The sequence below is a fragment of the Ursus americanus genome, chromosome 33, assembly GCF_024610735.1.
Source record: "Ursus americanus isolate L20-20 chromosome 33, mUrsAme1.1.p, whole genome shotgun sequence".
NCBI classification, from domain to species: Eukaryota; Metazoa; Chordata; class Mammalia; order Carnivora; family Ursidae; genus Ursus; species Ursus americanus.
In genome coordinates this window covers 29,936,987-29,963,149 of record NC_142159.1, presented here as the reverse complement: position 1 = coordinate 29,963,149, position 26,163 = coordinate 29,936,987, and the positions used below count along the sequence as shown (strand labels likewise).

Genomic DNA, 26,163 nt, shown 5'->3' with positions numbered 1-26,163 from the left:
GAAAATGCAGAATGTGAGGAATTTGGGCATAAAGAGGGCGAGTGGAATGGAGACTGATTTTCCCGAGTTCTTGGGGACAGGAAAACCTTCACTTTTTCCTCCCTTCCTGCTGAAAACTGGGGGAGGCCACAGGAAGCAGCCGTGATCAGCTCAGTAGTGCAGACACAGGAGGGCCCCCCAATGAAGAGAACGCAGACGACACGGTTACCGTTTATTGTACTTTTGCAGAACCAGAGCCCCAGGTGGCTGATGTAGACAGAAATGGCGAGGAGGCATCATGTATCACCACAGCAGATTGAACAGCCGTTCTGAGAAAGTACTGATCTAGTCACTTGAACACTGAAACCGGTGAAATAAAGCAGCACCATACAAATCTTGTACAACGCACTTTCCGTTCTCCAGTTTTGTTTGGTATAAAGCAAATACTACTTGGTTCTGATGTCGACAATTATTGGCATAATTTTAAAGTTTTTCCCTGTGGGAAAGTCACCCTGACTGTGGCCCTCCCCAACCTAGAGCCCAGGACACCCCCTGAGCAGGTTCAGACTCAACTCACACATCTGCAAACAGACTAGAAATAGTCAATGAATGTATTTTACTCAAATGAAAACTGGAAAAAAAAAAAAAACCAAACACCCTGGGGGCACCCGGCTGGCTCAGTTTGTGGAGCATGTGCCTCTTGAGCTTACTGTGAGATGGAGCCCCACATTGGGTGGAGAGATTACTTAAAAATAAAATCTTTAAAATAGCGTGTTTGTTTTTTTACCAATTAGAATAGTTTCCAACTCTGTTTGGAATCTGGGCATGGATCCAATGCCCCTCAAACCCAGAATCAGAACCCTCAGGAAAACTGGAATGCAGAGATGGCAAAGTTGAAGGTTTTTAACCTGAGCTGCAGCGAGGTCAGCATAACCTCACCCCTGCTCTGGGCTCCTCAGCCAGGACAGAGGGAACAGGCAGATTTACCAGGGGAGTTGGGGCATCCTTATTTATAAACTGAGGAAACGAAGAGGCCCCAACCAGAGCATGTACGGATTTTGTGAAAGAATGAAGCCCTTAGGGGCGCCTGGGTGGCACAGCGGTTAAGCGTCTGCCTTCGGCTCAGGGCGTGATCCCGGAGTTCTGGGATCGAGCCCCACGTCAGGCTCTTCCGCTATGAGCCTGCTTCTTCCTCTCCCACTCCCCCTGCTTGTTTCCCTCTCTCGCTGGCTGTCTCTATCTCTGTCGAATAAATAAATAAAATCTTAAAAAAAAAAAAAAAAAAGAATGAAGCCCTTAGTACAACATTGCTCAAAGGCAAAGGCAAAGATTTCTATCTGCAATAACATCCTTGCTTAATTTTTCCAACCCACTGGAACCGTGAAAATACTTCCAGGCCTTGGGAAAGCACATCACCAGACAGATGTAAAAAGCCATGTGGTGCGTGTGTCATCCCTACTGGCCCATCCGAGTGACCATTCACAGGCAGAACCCACTGGCTCCGGGAAAAGCATTTCCAGCGTGGGTTACAGGCATGACTGCATTTGCTGATGTTCTTTGGGCAGCGTGTGACTGTTTCTGATTCACCATGTGTATTTTTCTCAAATTAAAGACACATTTTGGATTGTGCAAGAATATTCTCAGCTTTCCAGGGCAGATTATTTTAATGCTGATATAGAGGAAATTATGACTATTGGAATTAAAAAAGAGAGCTTTTTATGCCCTTCAATGGACGTTTCCTTGAAAGCCAGACATATGTACATCTCTAAATATCGATGCAGAAAAGCAGATAACCTGACTTGACACCTCTTTTAAGTGTTTCTTTGCAAAGGCACAGACAATGAGCATGGACATGGGAGGAACTGACCCAAGGAAGTGATGACTACCCAGTATCAACGCTGATACAAGCATGTCTGCAAAGGTTCACTAAGAACATACTAGAAGCACTACTACACAGAGTTAACGAAAAATAGATCATGTCTGTACATTCATTCACCAAATGGCCAAGACAGGCCATGGGTTTTGTCTGCTGGCAAGGCTGTCCTGGACATGCCGGACATGGACGGCTTTAGGGTGGGGACCAGATGCCGGAAGAAGGAACGTAAGTCTCGGGCCAGCGCGGTGCTGGCCACGGCTTGTGTTCTGAGGAAATGTCTCAAAAGCAGCTTTGTTGGAAATTACCTCATTTGCTAATAATTTAGGAAAATCTTCATTTTGTTTCTGATCCAAGAATTTGGAAAATCAAAACCGCCAGATAGCCACTTGTGAGAGGAGACAGGGCACAGGTGACGTGCAGGGTTGTCGGTCCCTCATGAGGCTCAGAAGCAGGCACTGCCGATCTGGTTACACTCAGATGACGACATCCATGAGAAAGGCAACATGAAGTCATCTTGCAACAAGATGACCACAGACGTGTCCCCGTCTCTGCTCACATCCCGTCAGTAGCTGGTCATGGCGGCCACACTCTCCAGCAGGGAGGCAGAGGGCTGTGGAAGCCGTCCTCACAGACCCCTGCACACCCTGCCGCCCCCACCACCTCCAAGTCCTCTTTGGGGCTGTTTGTGGGGGAAGCAGAGAGGAAAGGGGATAGAAATGGGAGATCTTCACAGTGGAAGCAAGCTTGGCACACAGGCGAGCACACACCTGCCTGCCCTCTGGGCGCAGGAAGTCAGCTTCATAAAAACGTTGTAGTTTTTTGTTTCATTTTGTTTGTTTTTGGTGGAAAATGTGGGCATTGATAAAAGGTTGTAGTTTTAAAGGCCTCATCTTAACCCATCATCATGGCAAACTTTTTCAAGTAAGCAGAAGTTAATGAGACGTAATTATTGCTCTTTGTTTCCAAGAGATTTGATCTCTAGGAGGGCCTATTTTTATATTTTCCAGCTGAGAAGCCAACTGGAAAACCAATGAAGAGATGATGGGAGCCAAGGACCTAAACAACACGGAAGGGAAATCAGACAAGGGGGCTGTTAGCGCCCGAGGCCCTCCTGTCGGCTACTTCACTCAGTCATGGCAGGCAGGGCTCAGAAGGCCGTGTCACCGCCTACGTCCCCCGAGTCAGGCTGCAGGCGATACGCCCCAGGGCGTGAGCTCGGCACCACAGACAGGTCTTAAAGCCTGACTGGCAGTGGACGGTGCCCCAATCAGAAATCCCACTGGGAGGCGAGATGAGGAGCAGAGTGAAGAGGCCAGGAGCCTGAACCCAGCCAAGGACTCAGACGCCCAGCGTGGTGGTCCGTCTGCTCGGGGAGGCAAGAGCCAGGCCAAGCCAGGCTATGGGTTCAGTGTCGGTTGCCTGTCATACAGGATGCCTTCCAGAAGCCACCTGGGCCTGGCCACCTGTTTCCTTCTTTAAAAACTCCACTGTCATTGTAAGTGCAGTGTGACAAAATCTGTGAACACACCAAATGTCCTTTCCAGCGCCCCCTACTCATTCATTCACGAGGGAAACCCTTAGCATCCTTGTCCACGAGACAAGGTGTGGTGTGGTCCCTGACCAGCGGGGTGATGGCAGGAGCACCTCTAGGGAACCCTTCAGAACAGCCCGTGTTACACACAGGGGCCCAGAAAACAAAAGGGAATGTCAGTATATCCCTGTCCTGAGTTAAACACCAGAGATGTCTCTCTGTCCTCCACCTCTGTGACCGGCAATCACCACATCGGGGGTCCCCGACTGAAGGCCAGCCACAGGTGAGGGCTGGGACCCTCAGGAGGTGGGGGGCCTAGTGCAGCAGAGACCCTGAAAGGGGTGGGGCATCTTCCCTTCCACAAGTGGCCTTTCCCTAAGTGGTACCGGCTGCTGGCAGCTCTGGGGTGCGGAGGATGCCTTGGGTGGAAGGGCAGGAAGGCAAGGGCCCGACAGCCTGCCCTCAGCAGCAGGGACCCTTATCTCTGTTCCCGTTCCACTCTCAACTAGCTCTATGGTCACTCGGCTACTGTGGCCTCTGGCCCAGGCAGTGGGCGCCTCAGCATGGCAGTCCCCCCAGATGGCCAAAGGGCAGAGCGTGCAGGCCCGGGGATGCTGAGCTCGCTGTGCTGGCGCTGTACGGCGGGAGCGCACACGTTGGCACCTGTGGCTGTCAGCCCCAGAGGAATCAGACCCGCATGCTGGTGAGGGTGCGCAGAGGCCAGTGTGGGTCCCAACGCCCTCACGTGTGCTCAGCACAGGGTCAGCAGGAGGGGGTTTCACATTACGCGGCTGTGGCTCAGGTCTCCACCCCAGGAAGCTGACATCTGGGATCCCTGTTCAAGTTCCTGGTGGTTTTCACCGAAAACCCAAGAAAGGAGAAGGGAAAGCGACACGTCCCTTGGCCTCCTGCACCCCAGTGACCCGAGGAGGCTGGGTGTCCGCGTCAGTGAGGACGACAGCAGCAGTGGGCAGCACCTCGGGGCCCTTGGCACCTGCCGAGGCTTCTAGAGCTCAGTGGTGTGGTCTGGGGTCCTTGGGGGTCAGTGGTTCCATGTCGTCCTCTGGTGTCTGGCTGGCGGCCACAGCCAGGCTCTGCATGGCCTCCCGCTGGTGCTGCTTGGCCTTGTTGTACAGCAGGACGCCAGCGGTCACTAGGACGGTGCCGATGGCTGACAGGCTGGTAACTCTGTTGCCGAACACTATAATACTGAGCCAAATGGACAAGGCGTGCTTCACGGTGCTGGCGACACTGCAATGATAGGGGTTATGGTCCGGGCTCGGCCCGCCCGCCCGCCAGCCTGCACAGGCCAGGGGTGCTCCCTGGCTGGCTCCCTCCTCCTTTCTTTTATTAGCAAAGGTGTCAAACAGAGAAGCAGGGACAGGTCCCCATGAACAGCCATACTCATCTTCTAGACTAAATTAACATTTTGCTTTATTTGCTTCATTCTTCTTTGGGACCGAAATTTTTTTTTTTTTTAAGATTTTATGTATTTATTCGACAGAGATAGTGACAGCCAGCGAGAGAGGGAACACAAGCAGGGGGAGTGGGAGAGGAAGAAGCAGGCTCATAGCGGAGGAGCCTGATGCGGGGCCCGATCCCATAACGCCGGGATCACGCCCTGAGCCGAAGGCAGACGCCCAACCGCTGTGCCACCCAGGCGCCCCTGGGACCGAAATATTTTTAAGTAAACCACAGACATTATGACATTTACCCCTAAATAGCTCAGCTTGCTGTTGAAGAACAGATGAAGTTCGCAGATGGCTGCAGCACCCTTACCAACATGGGCAGAGCGGAGCGGGAGCAGCCCCAGAGAGGCCCCGGGGACAAGACACGGGTCTCGGAGAGACCGTCTGATCAGTGAAAACAGCACTGTGCAAGCAAGGCGAGGACCCCGTCAAGATGAAGTTAATGCGACACTTGCTGAAAAGTTCACAGTGCTTGTGTCTGGGGATTGTGGACCGCATGCGCTTTAACTTTTTTTTACTTTTTGTACTTTTTTGTCTTTTCCAAACTACCTATAATGAATTAAGTATTGCTTTTATGACATGAATAAAACAGAAAAAAAGCTATTTTCCTTAAAAAGAATTGGTTTTCCGCTTTTTGCCCTTTTTTGAACCATCACTAACAATCATTAAAAAAACAAGTTTCAGGGATATTTGGAAATAATTCCTGGCCCCAAGTGGATACCAGAACGTGTGACAGAGGCAATGACCAGCACAGGCTTCAGAACTTAAAAGTCATGACTGTTCTTGACCTTCTTGCAACCTTTCCCATTCTGGACCTAGGACGTGGGAGGGCCGCAGGGGTCACAGTCAGGGCATGTGACTGGTGTTGCACAGGGCTATGGCGTGGACCTGGGCCAGACCGACACGGGCAGTGGGAGCAGGGGCCGCCCCAGAGAGGCCCCGGGGAGACAGAGGTGTGGCTGGCACAGCCTGACGTGGCTTTGGAGCCTGCAGGTCAAGCAAGACCATTCCCCTTCTCTGCTGCCAGTTCAGAAGTTAAAAAAAAAAAAGGCCCACTGACTTACATGACACGACGTGGCCTACGCTGCAGTTCTGGATTTCTAGGCCTGCTGGCAACATGAGCTCATGCTTTTCTGCTTGTTACTGAAAACTTGCGTCTTGAAATGGTGCTTTCATTAAATTCTTCCGGTTACAGAAAAGAAGAGAAGCCAGCGAGGCCTCTGGCTCGCCTCTCAAAATTTCCAGAGCTGTGCCTCCGATAGGGGAGCCTATGGCTATGTGTGGCTGTTCGAATTAAAATTGCTTAAAATTAGATAAAATTAAGAATTCAGTTCCTTGGGGTACCTGGGTGGCTCAGTTGTTGAGCGTCTGCCTTCGGCTCGGGTCACGATCCCAGGGTCCTGGGATCCAGCCCCGCGTCAGGCTCCCTGCTCCACGGGAGTCTGCTTCTCCCTCTGCCTGCCGCCGGGCAGCCCAGAAGCAGAACATTCCAGCATCACAGGCAGTCCCACTGACATGCTGTTCCGACAGAAAAACACCCGAGCTGCAGCTGCTTCCACGCTCATGTGTGGACTCCTGGTGGGTTTCCCTACCGATTGATGTCCTGTGTGTCCCCATATTTCACATAGCACCGAACAGCACGGCCTGTGGTCACAACACGTGGCCACGGCCCTTACTTCAGCATCTGACAATCACAAGGACCTTTCATAACAACACCCGGATTTAAAGTCCGCACCTCCACCAATGACCTGGACGCACACCTCGCGTCTCGGGGAGCTGCTGCGCTTACCTGAACGTCACAGGGGAAATTCTGCCCATGAGGGCATAGGCCGTGACGCTCTGCAGGTGGAAGAGCACGCCGTCCATGAGCAGCAGCAACACGACGTCCTGGCTGTACGTGAAGCTTTTCCCGCTTCTGCCGATCACCGGCAAGTCCTGTGGGCCACAACAGAAATGGCGCTGCAGCCAGGCCTCTTGTCGCGGCTCCGCCACCGAGAAGCGTGGGGTCACAGGCACCCGGTCAGCCGGGTCCACAGACTGGCGCGGAGCAGTGCTCTGAACACAGCTTTCTGGGGGGACAGTCCCCATTCTGAACGCATGCACACATGGCCGATGAGCCCACGAGAAGGCGCTCAGCACCACTGCATCCAGGAAATACGAGCCAACAGCACCACCGGGGACCGCCTCACACCCATTAGGATGGCGACCATTGAAAACAGAAAACGGAAAGGACAAGTGCAGGCGAGGACGGGGGGCAGCTGGAGCCCCCGAGCACTGCTGGTGGGAAAGTAAAATGGTGCAGCCATGGCGGTAAACAGTCTGGTGGGTCCTCGAAAAGTTAACAGACAACTACCGCAAGAACCAGCAACCCCACTTCAGGGCACGTGCCCCAAAGTACCGAGAGCAGGGTCTTGAATTGTTATGACACGCCCAGGTTCACAGCAGGACTGTCCGCCAGAGCCAGACTGCAGAAGCAGCTCAGGTGTCCACTGGTGGGTGGGTGGATGGACAAACGTGCTCCAACAACACAGGGACCAGGACTGAGCCTTAAAAAGGAGGAAGCGGCAACACCGCTAGAGCTCAGAGGGACCTTGGGGACGTCCTGCTCAGTGACATAAGCCAGTCCCCAAAGGACAAATCCCATAGGATTCCACTTACACGATGGACCCAGAGTCGTCAGCTCTGTACGGACAGAAAGTACAGAGTAGGTGCCAGGCGCTGGGGGAGGGGTGAAGGAGCTCAGAGCACAAACATGCCGCTTCAGCATCAGGATTATTTTGGGCTGAAGACCCTTAAAAACAGCAGGAGCCAGAAGGGCCCTGACCTCGCTTTTCCTCCCTGAGGAGCGGGAGACAAAGGCCCCACGTGGAGGCCGCCGAGGCGGCAGGAGGAAAGAAACACGCTCATTGCAGAGATGGAGGGTCCGGCGCACTCACCCGCCTCCACCCCACAGGCAGCCCGCTCTCCCGCCGTCACCTTTCCCTCTCAGCTTGTCACGTGTGCTCTCAGGTTGCGCCCCTCCCTTGGTTTCCTCGTGAGTCTCCCGTGTCACGTGAAGCTTACGTTAAGTCAGTCTGTGGGCTCGTCCCCCGTTAATCGCCCAGCTGGAGACCCTAGCAGGGAGAGGTACAGTCTCGCTCACCCTACGGGGGAAATGGGAGTTCCTGCTTCATGGGGACAAGTTTCAGATCGTGATAATGAAAGTCTGCACGCAGATGGTGACGGCGGCTGCTGTCACAACGTGAACATACCTGACCTACACTTTAAAATGGCTACAACGATCAATTTTGTTTATGTACATTTTACCACAATAAAAATACTTTTAGATGTACACATTCTTTCAATCAGCTGTTCCAATTCCAAGAATGTATCCTAGAGAAACACCTTTGTCTGCTGAAGACACGACACATGAAACTCCGGGTTCTGTGTGAAATGTGCCAAGCAGTCCGGCGTCTGTCGAAGGGGCCGTGACAGATCAGGGCAGAGCCACACTCCAGAGCACAAGCGAAGGGCAGAATAGCCCAGTTCCATTTATGTTTAAAAAAAAAAAAAAGGTCTGCACAGACACGTACACGTGCTTTTGTAAGACTAGTGGAATCATACTACACACGTGTATATGAGTACGATTCTAGCCACGCGGACAGGTCTGGAAAGGGGCGGTGCGGGAGTGGGTCCAGGAGGGATCAGGAGACAGACCTTCTCTCTGATCGTTCTATGGTGGGCACGTGTTACTTTAAAATACTAATAAAATAACCAAGACTACAACCCTCACACAAAAACTTCAGGAAACTCCCACAGCTCCAGACTGGCCTCGCTGGGCACAAGCCCGCGTCAGAGACCTGTCCAAGGTCTGGTTTCCACCTTCTCTCCCTTCTCCTCAAGCACGCATCGCTGACCCTTTGTGAGTGACGCAGCAAGGAGCGATCCCCTGAGCTGGGAAGTTAAACCGGCCCGCTCCCCAGTCGCTACACAGAAACGTCAGCGCAGGTGCCAAGCGGCGTCCTGAAACTCACCAAGAAGAAGATCCAGGCGGGGACCAGCATGGCCACGGCGGCGGCGCTGGTGTAAAACTGCAGCTCTGCAGCCCTGCGGGGGGGGAACAGAGGCCTGACGCTCTTCCCGCGCTCGCCCTGCGGGGCACGGGCCAGGGCTCACGCGGACAGCTCACAGCAAGAGCGCCCCCGGGCGCCCAGCACACCAGAGTCTGTTTCGTCCCGCACGGCGGGGAGGGGCGGTGTGTGCCGGCCAACCGCAGCCAGGACCCAGCCGGCCCCTCAGATGCCTCAGGGGGCAGCTGGAAACAGGTGGGGTTTTCTTCCAAGTTTCCACAAAGTATTTTTATTTATTTACTTATTTTTTAAAGTTTATTTATTTTTTTTAAGTAATCTCTACACCCAACATGGGGCTCAAACCCACACCCTGAGATCAAGAGTCCCCTGCTCTTCTGACTGGGCCAGCCACGTGCCCCCTCCACAAAGTACTTCTAAAAGCCACATAAGCCGAAGTGGGAAAAGCATCAGGTCTACGGGGGATTCTGAAACTTCAAATGGGCAAGAAGTCCTTTGGGGCCTACAAAACTGGGAGTTTCACGGGCTAACGATACTTACGAGAACCTGTATTTGTCCCCGCTGAGAAGCTTTTTTGAAAAAACGTTCTGCAAACTAGAATAAAGAAAAGAAGAGGTTAGCTGGTGAGACAAGGAGTTAGTGTGGACCCCAGAGACCGAGCGTCTGCATCCTTCCTGAGTGCTGACAACGATGGCGGCCCCTAGGGGATGGCCCCCGCACATCCGCCATGAGCTGGGCCCACGCTGGGGGATTCCTGGGCATTGCTTCACTGTGAGGGGGGCCCCATGACTGGCCCCTTTTACAGAAGGGTAAACTGAGGCACTCAGTGATTGAGCGATGTGCCTAAGGTTACCCAGCTCTTGGGGGTCAGAGGATCCCAAAGTCCCCGCTCTAAGTGCTGCACAAAACCCCGTCCTGAACCGGGAGTTCTCGTAAGTCAGTAACTGCCACAGGCTGGGCACCTGAGGACTGAATGTGCGGGAGCGAGCGAACAACACAGTCTGAGCTTACGAAGACTCCAGTGGAAAAATAATGGACAAAGCTCCCAAACGTAACAGACGAACCACAGGGGAAACATGCATGTGGCCAACGAGAAAACGAAACAGCGCCCAGCTTCCCCAGGAACCAAAGGGCTTGTCACTTCCACTAAGGACTCTGCCCTCTGGGCTCTAGAAGCAGGGGTTTGTTCCATTTTGTTTTGAAATAAAAACTTAGTTGAGGACAAGGTAAGACCAAAGCTCTCACTACAGAACTAGAAACCAGAACAGTCGTCTGGGAAACACTGGCAATGCGGATCAAGAGCCCTTGTCGGCGTGCGTGGGTTCTGTGTCTCTGGTGGGCACTGACCCTGCACGACGTCACAAACTTCAACGGAGCCACTCTGCACACCTAGACAAAGAGTCATTAATTAGCAGGCATCTGTGGACTGCACGAGGAGGTGGTCACGAAGCCCCGGCTGCTGAGGGGCCCTGGTGCCAGCACGCGGCGCCCACAGGACCACACAGAGGGGGCAGAGCCAGACCGAGACTGAATGCATGATGTGGCCGTATTAGATTTCTAGGAGCTATAAATGCAGAGGGAAAAAAGCCATTAGGAAATACATCTAAATATCAGAAATGAAATTATAGATGACTTTTAAATGTTTACTTGGCCCTCGTATCGAAAACCTCAGTGTGAGCCTGTCCAACCTTAACGGTAAAGGCACGATAAACTCCCGTGTGGCCATTTCCCCTCTTTCCCAGGAACAGGGGAGACCTAGAGGCAATCAGCACTTCTCTAAGAGCAGGGCTAGCCGAGGCCTAGTGTGGACTTTAACACCACAGCCCGGGTGCAGGGCGGCTGCGCTCACTGATCCACGGCTTCCGTCCCCTTCCTGCTGCAGGACGAGGAAAATCCCGCGCGGTGCTTTCCCTCCAGCACCTGACTCAGGCTCTCCCCTTCCCGGCACCGGCCCCGGGCACAGACCAGAAACTGCCCCTTTGTTCCAGCCACAGGACGGCCTCCTCCCCTTTGCTTAGCCGAATGGGGACGCACGGACCCACAAGGGCACTCCGGCATGTTAGCCGACCGTGTCCCTACGATGAGGGTTTTTCATACCAAGACCACCTGTTGTCAAACTCTGGCTTGTTTTTTGAGAAAAGGTTACCTTACTGGGGTACAAAGTGTTTAGTATTTCAGAAGAGGCAGCATCAGATGTATCCAGCTTTGAATTAAGGGATGTAGTTCTGAGTTAATCTGGACTTAAACATCCATTACCCTGATCACACCATGCATCACACCGTGCGTCCCCACGCTCCTCCTGACTCACCAGTCCATGATGTTGGTAGACAATGCGGCTGAAAACCCCAGGACATTGAAGCTTATCTCCGTAGCCGTGCACAGCGCCAGGCCTCCCATGACAGGGATGAGGGAGAGGTTGACCAGCAACCCTAGAAAAGGCAAATACACAGAAGAGATCCCACAGTCAGTCTGCCCGCTACAAAATCTCTTCTGGGCACCAAGGCCATTTTCATACCCCTCACCAAAGCTGCTAACTTTCACTTTAGTTCCGAAACAAGCGGCTACTGATTCTTTACACCGGAGGAAAATACCAACATCCACGTCCATGCCTGCACCAAGCCCGCCACCCTCTCCCAGGCCAGGGGCCTTATGTGGCTTTTCTCTGTGAGGTACGTCTGCCAGGCCCGTGGGCAGGACGCACAAGGTTGGGGCCCTGAGCCCCAGGGCCCCACCCTGCACAAACTCTCGCCTGAGAACAAGGAGGGTGGACGAGGGCCACTGTCTATCCAAAAGGGGGAGCCAGGGGTGGGGGCAGTTTGATGCCCTGCTGCAGGGGGTCTCCTGCTACAATCTGCGAACGATGTGGAGGTCACTTCTCTTTGCTTTGTTCCGAAATCCAAGGAACAAACTTGACACAAAGGGTTAAAAAAGTCAGTTGAGCAGAACGGAAAAGCACATTCACTTTGGAAACAGGACATTGGGCCTCATGTTGCTTCAATTTCAGATCCTATTTAGTTTACTTTGAAATTCAAAGTAGATGAGGGAACAAGTCTTCCATGGGAGAGGTCCACGCTGACCTTTGGAGACAATGGCCACCTCCCGGCGCAGGACCATGCTGACCAGACCCGGTCACTCGGGAGTCCCCTGCACACCGAGCAGCAGCCCCCAGGCCCATGCGGTTGCCACACTGGGAGGTGGGGGAAGGGAACCTGGCATGTTGGGCCCTCCACCTGCCAGCACCCTCTCGGTTTTCTAGCATGTAGTCTTGGCCTCGGTCCGCCTAGGAACGTCTGCTGCAGGACGGACTGTACGTATGAAAACCCGGAGAATGCAAGGCCACAAGTGCCGTCTCGCCCTTAGGAAGGACTTGCTCTTGCTGTGGCGAGGCATCCACGGGCATGGGCATGCTCGCGGTCCCGGGGAGAGCTCAGGGCTTTGCCGGGGTGTCCCCCTGACAGGCCCCACTTGCCCTCAGCTCTGCAGCTCCAGGAGGCCGCTCTGCCCCCGAGTTCCAGCCACTGCTTGAGAATCAGCAGACGCCTCTGTGGGGAGGTCAGACCCATTGGGGTCCATGCTGCCGGAGACCCTCAGTTCTGGAATCCTGGCCCCTTGGTCATTCTCCCCAACAGATGCCTTTTGCTAAATTGTATCAAGATGTTCTCACAGTTCTCAACAAGACCGCTCGTCTGCCACAAGCTTAGCCACGCAGCTGGGAGCCAAACCATGCTGTTTTCAAGTCACTGAAATAAACTCAGGGTGGCTGAGCTCCCCCCCTTGATACGCAGTCAGCTTCGTCTGTTTCCTGTTGCTTGTGATTTCTAGGGATTGCTGTTTACACCCTGCCTGGATGGTCTCACCATTGCCTCAAACATATGTGTGGTTCCAGAGGCACGTCTGGGAGGGGTCCAGCTGTGATGCGTACTGGCGCCCTCCTCCCTCCGCCACTCGCCTCCAGGTCTTGTCATTTTCTTAACTGTGCCTGTATCTAAACATCTAGCAGTACTGCTCTTAGATGAGAGATCATGCTGCATATGCATTATTCTGCACTCTGGTGGTTTTCATGGAACAATGGCGGATGGGCTCCGTTTTAAAAGGCCGGCAGGAGGGGACGCCTGGTTGGCTCAGTCGGCGAAGCATCTGCCTTCGGCTCAGGTTGTGATCCCGGAGTCCTGGGATCGAGCCCCACATCGGGCTCCCTGCTCAGCAGGGAGCCTGCTTCTCCCTCTCCCTCTGCCTGCTGCTTCCCCTGCAAGTGTTCTCTCTCTCTAAGAAATAAATAAAATCTTTAAAAAATAAACAAACAAAAGGCTGGCAGGAAAAACAGGAACACGTGTATAATGTGTAGCTGGAAATGGTCTGCTGTCATTGAAGGCTGGCGATTTGTAAATCCATCAGCTTTCTGGGCTCATGGCGGGCAGAGAACTACTGAAGAGCAGGAGGAGGAGGCTGTCAGAGGAGCTCGGGAGGCGCAGGAGGTGGCCGACCTGAGCAAGACCGCTGGGCGAGCCAGCAGGTGACTGTCACCAGGCAGCCCCTCGTGTGACACGGAAGGTGGTCTCGCCTTCTGGGACCAGTGACTTCTCCCTTACTTGGTTCTTACTTCTTTCCCCAGCTCCTATGTCCCCACCAACCACAAGGCCTCCACATGTCCAAATAGCCGTGCACTCAGCTGAGGTGAAGAAACGCTTGCTGGAGTGCATCTGTGAGGCCCTGTGACTGCTTGGAGAACGTTCTAGGATGGCAGCGAAAATGTCCACCTCGGAGAGGCGAGCCCCAGCGCCACACTGCTGCTGGGAGAGCCCCCACCCCGGAGGAGGGGCCCTGGGGCCAGAGGACCACTCACCTGTGTACTCCCCCAGGATCACCCGGGACATGATCACGGTGAAAATGGGGGCAGAGCTCTTCACCGTCTCCGCAAACGAAACCGCCACATTTTTCAGGCTGACCAGACCCAAAACCACCGTTGCAAACCTAAGAATACGCCGAAGGTGTCACTGGGATGGAGGAGTCGGTTCATCTGAAGCTGCTCCCCTCCTCCCGCTCCCTGCCCTCCTGGCCTCCCCGGTGAAGACTTTGGTCGGGCCCTGCAGGGCGGGGCCCGCAGCCCCAACGGCAGGACGCTGCTCCGCGCACCCAGTGGCAGGCCCAGGACAGGAGGGGCATCACTCCCACACCATTCTTAAGTTAGATTCTCGGAAGTTCTGGGAAGAGTCTGAGTGTATTCAGATCCACAAAACCAATACCATCTGTTGTCCTAAAATCTACACAGCCCTTAGGACTGCATAAAGTTTGCACTGAAAACACACCTGGGATCACGTGATTACAGCGTCAGTCAGCTGGCACCGCACTCCCAGCGATGGCCAAGACATTTCATGCAACGCGCAACCAAAACGTCAGATTCCTTACCTCATTAGACCCACAAACAGCATGATCATGATGAAATTGGGGGGGTAAGAAAGCCGGGTTTTGTGCTGATATAAACAGCAAGGAACAAATATCTTCACACATCCGATGACCGTCGTGGACAGCATCTGCACAGCCCCTGAAGGAGGGAGAGGAGAGACTTGCCTTCCTCCCAACGTGCAGGCAGGCAGGCAGGACGGCTCCCAGCCCCTGCCCGTGGTGCCCTCCTTCCCGGGGAATGCGAGCTCTTCCGTGCGCCTCTCGCGTGGACAGCACTGCCCTGCAGGTAGGAGGGGCCCGGCCCACACCCCCAGTTACCGAGCATGCTGGGCTCCCCTTCCAGCAGGGACAGGATGTACTTGTTGAGGAACAGCGTACAGAAGCTGAAGAAGAACCACAGCGCGAGGCAGAGCAGGGCCCGGGGGCTCCACGCGCCCAGGTCGGACTCGATGACAGTGGTCTCTGTGACGGTGATGGTGAGCACGTTCTCCTCAGGGGCTCCCTCGCTCCTGGTGAAAACAATCTTCTCGCTGCGGTGGCCAAAGAGAGAGCCCCAGGCGAGGAGCGGCTTCCCCTTGGGCTTGTCCTCGGGGCTGGGGGCCAGCTCTGCCAGCGCCAGGGGTTTTCCCGAAGCCGACATGCTTGTCTCCTCAAGCCTGCGGGCAGCATGGGTCAGGCCGACTCCCAGATGAAGGTCTGCGGGGAGAAGAGAGCACTGAGCACTTTCCCTAGCGAGTGCAGGCTGAAACGTTAAGAATAAAACCCCGCATTATTGATGGTGAACATTTTAAAGTCCTTAAAAGTCTGAACCACCAAGGTGAGGTAACTGTGAAAATGCAAACATGGAATTCTGGTCTTATTTTCACATCTGTGCGCTAGTCTACGGAGCTGCAAGGACAGGAGCCCCGACAGCTCCCATCTCCCCTCCCCCAGGTGCTGAAAACCAAAGGCTCCTATAGCTGCCCTTCCCCACGTGCCCACCATCTACACACGGACCCCAGGAGGCCCCCGCCCAGGCTGCTGTCCCCCCGAAGCCATTGCAGGGGCTCTGCACCTTCCCACCCGATCTGGGAACTGCCCAAGTCCCCGAGGAGAAGCCGCGGCCCTGGCCCGCCCCGTGGGTCTCGGTGTGGTATCTGCAAACTTGCTGCTCTCCCGCGCCCTCACCTGACCGTTAGTATTTTTTCCAGCTTTTCCAGCTGTTCTTCACAGGAGGACTGATCTGCCACTGCCACAGACGCTGGGTTTTTATTCTGTCCACTGGGTTTTAAATTACAAAATCACTCTATTTTTCATTTGTGGATGTTCTATTTGGTTCCACCTGAAACTGGTCTGTTTTTCTCACAGCATCTTGTTCTTTTTTGTTTTTAACTTAAAATTTAGAAGTAATCTCGACACCTAACGTGGGGCTTGAACTCACAACCCCAGGATCAGGAGTTGCACGCTCCCCCGACTGAGCCAGACGGACACCCCCAGTGTCTTGTTCTTTCCGCCCTTCTTCCATCTTCTGTCTTAACGTTCTCTGACAATCCCCTACCCGAGACCTCAGCAGCGCCACCCTGAGGTTCCATGGATTAGCGGGCTCTGGCCTTGGGGCTGCGTGTGGTGTACATTGGTCAACTCCAGCAGATCCTGCCATGCGGGGGGCCCGTGCGCCCTGGGCCCTCGGGGTTCCTTCCAGAGTGAAGGCTTGGGGTCTGCCTCTGTCACATGCCCCAGGGTGTCACTCGCCCAGGACCATTTTATGCTGTTTCTTAGACAAACCCTCAGCATAATGAACCCAGACCTGCTGGTCTCAGACCTGTGGCCACAGCTTCTCAAGTGAGCCTCCTTCCTCTCTCCTAAGATCCCAGGCTTAGTCAGACCCGGCTTCTCCCGTGGCGGGCAGGCAAGTTCTCCAAGTTCTTGCTTTAAGCCAAGTCCCAGTGACAAATTCCTGCCCCCTCTCAGAAGGGCTAGGGTCCCACTTCCTTCCCCAATGACATTAGACCCGAGTCCCCAGCCAGCCTCAGATGGGCTGAGCACTCAGATTTCCGGTTCCCTCAGTTTCTGATACCTGGGGGTTTCCTCTTGTCAGCTACACATCTGAAAGGACGTATATCATACTTCATCCCTAACTCCTCGCACGTGTAGCAGGAGGCATCCAGGGGCTAAGTTGGCTGCAACACCAGCTGGGGCTTGCCGGCTCCCCTCCTGCACCCTGGCACCCCCAACAGGACCCCCCCTTAGGAGCGCAGGCTGCCCACCCACTGCTCTCCAGCTCATCTGCAGACAAGTGCTCAAAGGCTCCTCAAACTCAAGACTTGGACTTTCCCGATGCCCCCGAAAGCTGGCTTCTATCCTGCCCCCAGGCACGGGCGGCACCAGAGACCCGGCCATCCTCCCCCACCTTGCCTTGGCCCCCAGTGTTCCCCCCTCTGTCCACCATGAGCTCAGTGCCACAGGCCCCAGCGAGCACCCGCATCTCACCCAGGCTGCCCACATGCACCCCAACCGTGGCTGTCCCACAGCGGCCTCAACAAAATGCACTGCAATCACAACCGGAGTGTGCCTGGCCCTTCCATGGGCTCCCACTGCCCCCACACGAGGATGAGCTCTTCAGTGCTCAGGGCTCCCCTACGATGCCCCTGCTCAGCCTCCTCTTCCCCAGCCCAGTCCCACTGTTCTGTCTGGGGTGATGAGGTGCTCCAGGCAGCTAGGACTGGCCAGGCCAGAGGGGGTGTGTCCGTACTCCACCACCGCCACCTCCCCGGCCTGGAACCGGGGCCCGGCTGCAGGTGCAGATCAGACGCAGGAAGAAGCCTGCTGCTATGGCACAGGGTTCCTAAGACCCCCCAAGGGTCCCCAGGCCCCAGACCCTGGCTCCTTGCCCCTCCCCGCCTCTGTGGGTTCTGCCTCCTCAGGAAAGCCTCCCGTCAGGGCCAAATCCTAAGTTCGAGGCCCCCAGCACCACCAGGTCCTGCTCCTTGGAGACCCCGTCGCAGTGTTGGTCACAGGTGCCCGGAAGCCACTGCTGATTCCAAAGCCACACTGTTTGCAGGGCAAGGGGATGACGGTCCAGAAGCACCCGCAAGACCGACAAATACAGCAAAGAACACGCCGGCGGGTAACTGACCCCTCACAGGTCGAGCACCCCTTCCGCTGGGCTCCCATCTGAGAAACTCACAACCTTCTTGCCCACCCTCACTCTCCTTCTCCTTAAAGTCCAGGTCATGCTCCCCCCTAGAAGCCCCGGGAACACACACTTCTGAGGGCCAGATACTCCCTGCTCCACGTGCACTTGTGGTCAGAGATTTAAGAAACCGGAAACCACCATCTGATGGCACATATATTCCCTTTGTACAAAGACCTTTAACAAGCAGTTGGTTTTCAGTAAACGAGGGCCCATGCACCTGGCTCCACACGGCTAGGGTCCTGCTCTCATGCCTGAACCCCAATGAACGCACCACCTCTGCTAACAGACATTCACACTGTGCCACTAGGAATGTTCTGTGAGCGTCTTTTCACATGTTTCTGTCAGATCTGCGCTTGGAAGTGACTCTGCTTGCTCGGGGCGCCCACGCACACTGCTAAGCTGCACTTGACCACTCGTCCTCATGCACTGCCACCGTGTCCGGCGGCTCTGCTCCTGCAGGGTCACACAGGGAAGTACCCCGACCTGACACCCACACCTGAGCAGAGGTCCTTGATGCTGGCTGCATGCTCACACGCCCAGAGCTCAAACAAGCCGACAGAAAGGGGCCCTACTCTGCACAGACCAAGGAGGTCAGAGTTTGTGGGTGCAGCCCAAGCACCAGAATGATTTTTAGCTCCTTGGGTGATCAGATGTGGCCAAGCAGAGAGCCACCGTGGGGGGGGGGGCACTCCCTCCGAGGAGCCCTCCAAGGACTGTCGGTCCAAGGCTGAAAACACCCAGCAGCACACACACAGACGGTGTCTCTGCGAGGAACAAGAAACAATAAAAGAGACGCAGAGGGCACGTGGCTGAGGCTGGCTGCAGCGGCAGGTGGTCCTGGGGGGAACCCGTGTACGGTGCTCGCACAAATCGCCAGAAGACGGGGGGTTAACGTAGCACTGTTTTTAAAGACTTAATTTATTCGAGAGAGAGTGCACGCAAGCACGAGGTGGGGGAGCGGCAGAGGGAGGGGAGTAGCAGGCTCCCTGCAGAGTGCAGAGCTAATGCAGGACTTGATCCCCGGACCTCGAGGTTATGACCTGAGCTGAAGTCAAGAGGTGGATGCTTAACGGAGCCACCCAGGCACCCCTAGCATTTCCGTTAGTAGCAAAAAACCTAAATGTCTACTGAAGGAGAAACAGATCATAGCACATCACGGGGCCAAGGCCCACAGCAGTGGGATGCAAGGCCTCTGCCATGAGAACCAATGGGAAATCTTAAAACTGCTGGAGTCCGAAATGACAAGACCAAGCAGTGGAAGGAAATGTACCACACGGTTCCCCACAAGGCTGTTAAACCTGCCAAGACACCCAATATCGTTTCGAAACGAAAATATAAAAAGTTCTTACAAAGTCTGGGGAGCAGGGAACTCAGGCCAGAGTTCGTGGGGTGGGGGACACAGCAGGGACGGGGCCCAGGGGAAAACAAAAGGCGTTGCAAAGTGCATGCGTGTCTGTAGGGAGGCGTCGTGCTATTTTCCAAACTGTTCTATAAGCTCAGATTTACGTGTGGAGAAGAATCCCGTGCTCCGGGAAGCAGTCCTCCCAGGTCCTCAGCTGACATTCCCAAGTCCCAGCATCTACTGAGATGATGCTTGTTTAGGCCAGAGCCCATTCGGTTAGAGCCAAACCTTCCTTTCTATGATGAATTCAGATTTCAAGCTGGACCGGCTGCCAGTGAGAAAGGCGGGAAGGAGGGCAGGGCTGGCAGCACCTTCTAGCAGACCTAACTTGCCTGCCCTTCCCCAGCTCCCTGCAGCCTGCTGTCCACTCATCTGGACCAGACTTCAGAGTGTGAGGGCCTCCCTTACCATCTGCCCCTTGGTGACCAGGTCTCCTCTGGTGCCTGGGAGCTTTCTCTTTCTGTGCCGGGGGGTTGCACTCTCTCCTCCTTCCACCCACACGAAGGCAGCCACCAGGCTTCCAGGGTGGAATGCAGCAGGTGCTGGGACCCAGAGGCCCAGTCATGCCGACCAACAGCCAACACACCAGTGCTCCCATCCCCCATGTCCACAACAGGGCCCGGAATCCCAGGGCAGATGCTCAGGTCACTGGGACACGCTCGCCTTCCAGCGCACGCTCTTGTCGTGACCATCAACATCTCCACAGACAGCCCACCCAACTCGGTGATGAACCAATGTGACAACCGGGCCCAGGGACGGGCAGATCCCAGGCCGCATGTCTAGCAGGGTGACTGAGGGGAAGAGCCCTCCGAGTGTGCATGGTTCCCACACCAAGTCCAAATATGAAAATCAGGTCTGGAGCAGTCCACGGCATAACAGACATGGCCTCTGCCTCTGTCCTTCACGTCAAGACTCACTAATCACACCAGGATTCCCAGCTGCTTGCTTGCTTTTGCTTGGTGAGATAGAAACCCAGGACGTGGGGGAGAGACGCAAGAAAGCGAGACTGTCAAGGGGCTTGGCCAGGAGAGTGACTGCGCTGACTCCTCCCTCTTCCCAGGGCTCCAAGGGCCCAGGGTGGGGGAGGGGGCTGAAACAGCCTCGGCCTGCAGGGAAAGCAGGGACTGAGGGTCACAGAGCGGCCAGGCAGCTGCTGCTCCCCAGGCAGGAGACCAGATGACTCTTCTCTGGAGAATTCAATAGGCAAAGGACAGACCTTAAGTACGGAAATCAGGCCCCAAGGAGAGGCCTGGACAGAGAATGCAGCTGGGAGAGGAGCAAGACGAGAAAATGGGAGAAGCGCTGGAAGGAGGGCAGAGCAGGATGGTGCAGGTCCCAGGAAGGGGGGAGCAGAGAGATGAAGCCCCCGGCCACAAGGAGAGGCCACCAGAAAAGGGCCCTTGGAAATCAAGAGCGGGAGAGCAGAAGCGAAATCTCACCAGAGGCTCCCAGGAAGCTCCAACTCAGGACAGGACCGCCCAGAAAGCAGCCAGGGGTGCTTGAAGCAGGTGGGCCGTGAACCTGGACCGGTAATCTGGGTCCTGCTCCCAGACACACCCACAGCTGCTGGGGCCAGAAGCAACCGGCTCTGGAGAAAATCTTGCTCAGTTCAGGCCTGAAGACCTTTGCCAGCTGAAGATCAATGGGTGCGGGTCAAAGATCAAAGATCACCTGCTGAGAGGGAAGCCCTGTGGGGGAGGAGCAGCTGCCGGGCAGCTCCAGGGAGGGACAGACAAAGCCCACGGGCGGCAGGTTGATAGGACAGTCACGCAGATGAACAAACCCAAGATGCCATCAGGGATAAATGTCCAGAGATGAGTCACCCGGTTGCTGAGCTGAAACAAGGATGTGTTTGCATCCAAACCTCTCCCCTGCAGGTGCCAACTCATCGCAAAGGGGAGGTGTGACTTTACCCTGAGACACTGGCAGACATCACCCCAACCAGAGACCCGACCAACCAAAGCTGAAAACACTAGAGACAGGCAGATGTCCTGTTTGCCCTGATCAGATGCACTAAGAAGAACGTGGCACTGCTGTGGATTTTGTACCACGGACACGTGACTGCAAATCTAATCGAGAGAACACATCAGGCAAACCCAAAGTACACAGGTCACAAAAGTCAAGGACTGGAGAAGACCACGGGGACACGGCCACTGAATGCAGCGTGGGGTCATACCCAGACTGGACTGCACACCAGAAAAGGGACACCAGTGGCATACTGGCCAAAGTTGAATGCAGTCTGCAGATTAGTTGGTAGTTCTGTCTGGATGTTTAAATGGGAACGACGCTCCAGTGGAACTTACTAAGCGTCACTGAGGTCACGGAAGACATCAGCGGGAGGGGAGCTGGGAGAAGGGCATACAGGTATAGTTGTTTCTTCTGTCGGTCTACAAGTTCCTCAGAATAAAAAGTTTGAAAAATTTGAAATACAAAACAACTCAATCGATGGGTTACACAGAAATGACAGAGCTGAAGAAAGTTACTGCATTTGAAAAAACGTCTGAGGAAATTATCTGGAATGCAGAACAAAGATGTGAAATCAAAATATTAAAGAGACAGCAACCCAGGTAGGGAGAAAATAATAAGAATGAAAGTTCCAGCAGAGAAAAACAGGGAAGACTCGCAATTTAAAGAGATAAAGCAGGGGCACTGGGCTGGACTGGTCGGGGAGCATGCAGCTCTTGGTCTTGGGGTCATGGGTTTGAGCCCCATGCTGGGTGTAGAGATGACTAAAAATAAATAAATAAATAAAATAAAACTACACTGAGCAACAAGAAATGTGGGAGGATAAGCCCAAGACCAAGGAGAGAGACTGTTTGGTGGCGGGGGAGGAGGGAGCGCAGAGAGGGAAACAGAGCGGTCAACAGTTCTCAAATGCACCTGTTCAAAAAGTTATGACTTCTGGAACTATATTAATGTTCCACATGCTTAAAAAACAAAAATAACCGAATAAATAAATTTTCTAAAGTGTGACACAAACAGAAAGAGGTGAACCAAACCACAAATCAGATAAATAACAGTCAGGCTGAACACAGGAGACAACCCATCCACATACCTTCTGAACACAGTTTGCAGAATGTGCGTGCTCAGATGAAAGACACACAGGACCCTAACACTGAACCCTACATGGTGGGCTTTCTCATTGACTCATGGGTCAGGGATTCTGGATTGAGCAGTAAGTGACTCTTCTACGGCCAGTGGGACTGAAACCTTGCTGTGCCTCTGGAGAGAGCACAGACGCACAGAGGAGGGAGGGTGGAACGGATTGTGCTGTTGGGGTCAGCACTCGTGGGTGTGGACAGACGGAGGTGCACACATCACGCCTGTCCACAACACACGTGTCTCTGCATCTGGTTCGTCATCTGGACACTGAGGGCCCAGAGGCAGTGACAGCCCAGCTGCTGTGAGCACCCTGTCCTGGTCCTGTTTCTAAATCTCATTCTCCACTGAAATGAACCAGCCTCCTCGGAGAAATGGCCCATTTCAGGGCTGGGGCATTAGGCCAAAGAAACGGAAGTGCTCAAACACTGATGGGACAGGTTAAAGGACACAGAAGCACACAAGGGAACACCCTCTGGAGAAATCCAGAGGCAGAGTGAGAGAGAAACTGAATAATGATAGCACAGGATCCGAACCCACTAAATAAAGTAAGTACCCAAACATCCACAGCGATAAATGAGGAAGAAAAGAAAGCTCTTTTTTATAGTACAAAGTCAACTGACAGACGTAAAAGGGAGAGTAGAATTAGAAAGTCACCATTTGGCCACCTTCCCCATGATCCCATGAACCACTAAATCCTAGAGAACTTCCCCTAGAGAAAGTCTTGTCTGTGCGCACAAGACACATGTAAGAACGCCCACAGCAGAAACCCAGCTGTCTGTCCACAGGAGAACGAATACGTCAGGCAGGGAATGTTCACAGGATGCAACACTGAGCTGTAAAAACAGGTAACATACAGCAATACACAAAAGGAGGTGAGTGACACAAAGGTCTTCTCAACACGGATCAAATGAAATCCTGCTTATCATCAGTCGTGAGCCTGGAGTTTAAATTTGAACAGGATACAACGAAGACCCTGAGTGCCTGTGGGGGGCATGACACGAAAGTTGTCGGTCAGTTGGTCCTGAACTCAGAAGGTCCCACTCACCAAAGTCCCGGTGGGGTCACAGATGCCTTCCTACACTCCAGCTCACGTTGTCTCCACGGCCTGTTCTTCTTTTGTAGACCACGTGATTCAAGGAGCTTTCAGAGGGAAGCAATTCTTGTCCTGCAAAAACTAAAAGTCAGCAACCCTAATCTGACAAGGAAGAATTGCCTTTAAGAGCCAACAGTAGTTTTGAGTCTGCTTGGAAACAAGGTACAGCACTGGCCACCTCCCGGTCACTGGTGATAAAGGTCTGAATTATCTCCCTCTCAGATTATTAGCACAAAAAACAAGAACTAAGCCAGAATCCTTTCTGACCAGCATGGAGTGGGTGGTTAACGATCCCTCTGTACTAGGCCAGGGAGCAGCTCTTGACTGCTCTCCTGCCCAGAGCTGTCCTCAGAACGTGCACCTGCACGACTAAAAGGAAACCAGGTCTACTGAGATGTGGTGACACTGCAAGAAACAAACATGAGACATCTTGACTTGGTTTGAGCGTTCCACTACGTAACAGGTCCTACACGGGGGTCAGGACTCTGCTCAACTCTGCAGTGAGGGGCTCAGGGACAGCCAGGAAGGTGCCCGGGCTCCAAAATGGAGACGAAGTCATGGGTGTTGCTCCTGCCACCATGAAGAAAAGCTCAGCGGGAGGTCGATGTTTCCCCAGCCAATTCTGCAGAGTCCTAAATTCCAAAGCTCACAGCCTGAGGTTAAGAATCCCTGTTCTAGAACAAACAACTCAAGATGTCCTCAAACACTGGGTAAGGAAATCTAGATTGGTTCAAATTGTCAGCAGGGCATTGTAGATACGATGTACTGAAAGTCTCCAAGTTTTATACAGTATAACTAAAAATTCCATCTCTGGGAATCTATCCTAAAGAAACAATTTAACAAAGGTCTTCCTAGACCTTTGTACCCAGGACAGACGGGTAGCTTTCTTTTTAAGAATGAGAAACTGGACACTGAGTATCCAATAGGGAGCACGTGTGTAATAAATGCTGGCCCATTGCCAAGGTGACACAATGAAGCCCGACAAGTTTTGACAAAAAAATATTTGTCATAGATTGAGAGCAGAGTTATAAGACCTTTTTGTACAATGTGGTTCGATGCAAAACGCACAAACAATTCCGAGTAACCTATGCCAGGTTAGGGCTGCCGGCAGCTCCGGGAGGCGGAGTCCCACGTTCATTAAAATCTTGGTTCGTTTCTCTCCAGTTTCTAATTTGTTTATATTGAAAGTGGATTTCTTTCATCTAAAATCCTTTCTATTCCCGCGCTTAATGCCCCTTTTCATGCTGTTTAATACGCTTTCATTCTACTTTCAAATGTTAACTTGCAAGTTCAAATACTTTTGGTAAAGTACATTCCACTCCATTAAAAAAAAACTTAAAAAAAAAAAAAGCCACTGAACAAAGAATCCACCTCTAAACAGGCTTCCCCCCCCCCCCCCTTTTTCGGCAGTGGTGAGCAATGCGTCAAAGGCTGAAGCAGGAGGACTGCAAGGGAATTAGCTGGACGGGGCCCAGCAAACCGAGGGAAAGAAGTCATCTGAGGACCGGAATGAAGGAGGCTCTGAGCCCCAACTCGCAGACCGACAGTCCGCTAAAACCAGCGCTCGGCAGGAGCTCAGCCGCTACACAATGGAGTTTTCCAAGGAAAGACATCAACTGCAATACGTTCCTGGGCGACCGTGACTTTAGGCCCCAGGGCGGATGCAGCGTCGGTTACCTGGTTCCGCTCCAGGGTCGTGCCCGCCTCGGGGGCACCTGGGTCTGGGGGCTTACAAGGCAAGAAGCCCCGGGACAGAACACACGGCCCGCGCCCCCAGCGCTGCCGCCCACCCGGCTGGACCCAGGCAGCCGGGAAGGGCGGACGCGGGTGCGCCCCGCGAGGGCCGCGCCTACGGACCGGCGAGGCGGGGGCTAAAAGTGGGAGGAGCAGGCGCGGGGAAGAGGGCGGACCCGGCGAGACCGAGAACACCGGCCGAGGCTACGGGCCGAAAGGCGAGGGGCCTCTCAGACGAGGGGTCAGCCTGGGACGCCAGCAGCATGGCGAGTGCAAAGGCCATGGGGTGGATCACGGGGCTGTTCGTGAGAGGGGGCGCTGGGAACAGGCCGGCCAGGCTTAGGTCCGGAGAGCGATAGGCGACCACCGGAAGCAACCTTTACTGTTCGTTTTATTCCGCGTTTTCCGGGTAAATTGGCCACCCACCCTTAGACAAATGACCCAGACAGGCGGCATCAAGGACTCTCTCCCGATGTGAGCACGGGAGCCAGAGGGGTGCGGGAACCTTCCAGGGGCCAGTGCTGCCTTCCCGCGCCCCGGGGTCGCGCGCCCGAGGCCTTGCTCTGCAGCGGTACTGGGGGCCCCAGGGCGCCCGGCCCGGCGCTCGCCCGCGGCCCCTTCCCCCACGCCGCGGCCTCTCCACCCACCGGTCGCTGCAGGGCCGCGGGACGACAGCCAGCGCGGGGTCTCCGTGCGCATCCGGGGGGCGCGGAGGACGCCCGGGACCTCCGCCTGCGAGCATGGCCGACGCGCGCGCCTCTCGTAGCCACGGCAGGGCGCCCACCCAGGGGCTGGCTCTGCGCGGGCTGCAAGGGTCGTCTTAGGGCCCTTCCCGCGAGCCGTGCTCGGAGATGGGCCGCCGGAATCTGGGGAGGGCCGAGGGGGCGAGCTCTCCGAGCTGGACCGGTGGGGGGCGCAGCGCCTTCCCGACACGGGGCAACCCCGCCCCACGTCGGGGCCTTAAGGGCGCGCGGCATTTAAGGTGGGCTGCGTGCCTCGGGCCGGAGAAAGCGGCCTCCAGGGAGACACACGGGGCCGCCCGCTGCTGGTCGGGGCGCGCCCGGCACACGGCCAGGGGGCCGGGGTGGGCGGGCTCCGACGCCCCGAGGGCTCCGCGCTAGGCTGAGGTGTAGGAGGCGCCGCATCGCGTGCGCCGGGAAGCCCCGAGCAGACCCTTCCGTCCCGTGGGGAGCGGAGGCCGGGCGGGCAGCACCTCACCGTGGGGCGGCCATCGCTCCTCCGCCCCTCTCGACACGACCGCCGGGCCGGGGGGCGGGCCGAGCCTCGCGCTGAGGTGCCCGCAACCGGCCGGAAGCGACGCGCCGGAAGTGA

At 54.7% G+C, this 26,163-nt stretch overlaps 1 protein-coding gene across 6 annotated transcripts; it reads right to left on the bottom strand.

The window, feature by feature from the left end:
• Nucleotides 1-198: 198 nt before the first annotated feature.
• Nucleotides 199-26,163, bottom strand: SLC35E2B (solute carrier family 35 member E2B). Of its 6 annotated transcripts, none has more exons than XM_045803445.2 (10): nucleotides 26,050-26,163; nucleotides 23,050-23,169; nucleotides 14,644-15,021; nucleotides 14,329-14,464; nucleotides 13,766-13,893; nucleotides 11,231-11,351; nucleotides 9,463-9,516; nucleotides 8,869-8,941; nucleotides 6,645-6,790; nucleotides 199-4,637 (listed from the first exon to the last, which is right to left on the bottom strand). In XM_045803445.2, exons 3-10 carry the CDS (start codon nucleotides 14,963-14,965, stop codon nucleotides 4,400-4,402), a joined length of 1,218 nt encoding a protein of 405 aa, XP_045659401.1. In that variant the 5' UTR covers nucleotides 14,966-15,021; nucleotides 23,050-23,169; nucleotides 26,050-26,163; the 3' UTR covers nucleotides 199-4,399. The 6 variants fall into 6 exon arrangements, with proteins under 6 accessions (XP_045659401.1, XP_045659399.1, XP_045659400.1 ...); XM_045803443.2 differs by lacking the exon at nucleotides 26,050-26,163 and adding an exon at nucleotides 25,479-26,043; XM_045803444.2 differs by lacking the exon at nucleotides 26,050-26,163 and adding an exon at nucleotides 24,775-25,470.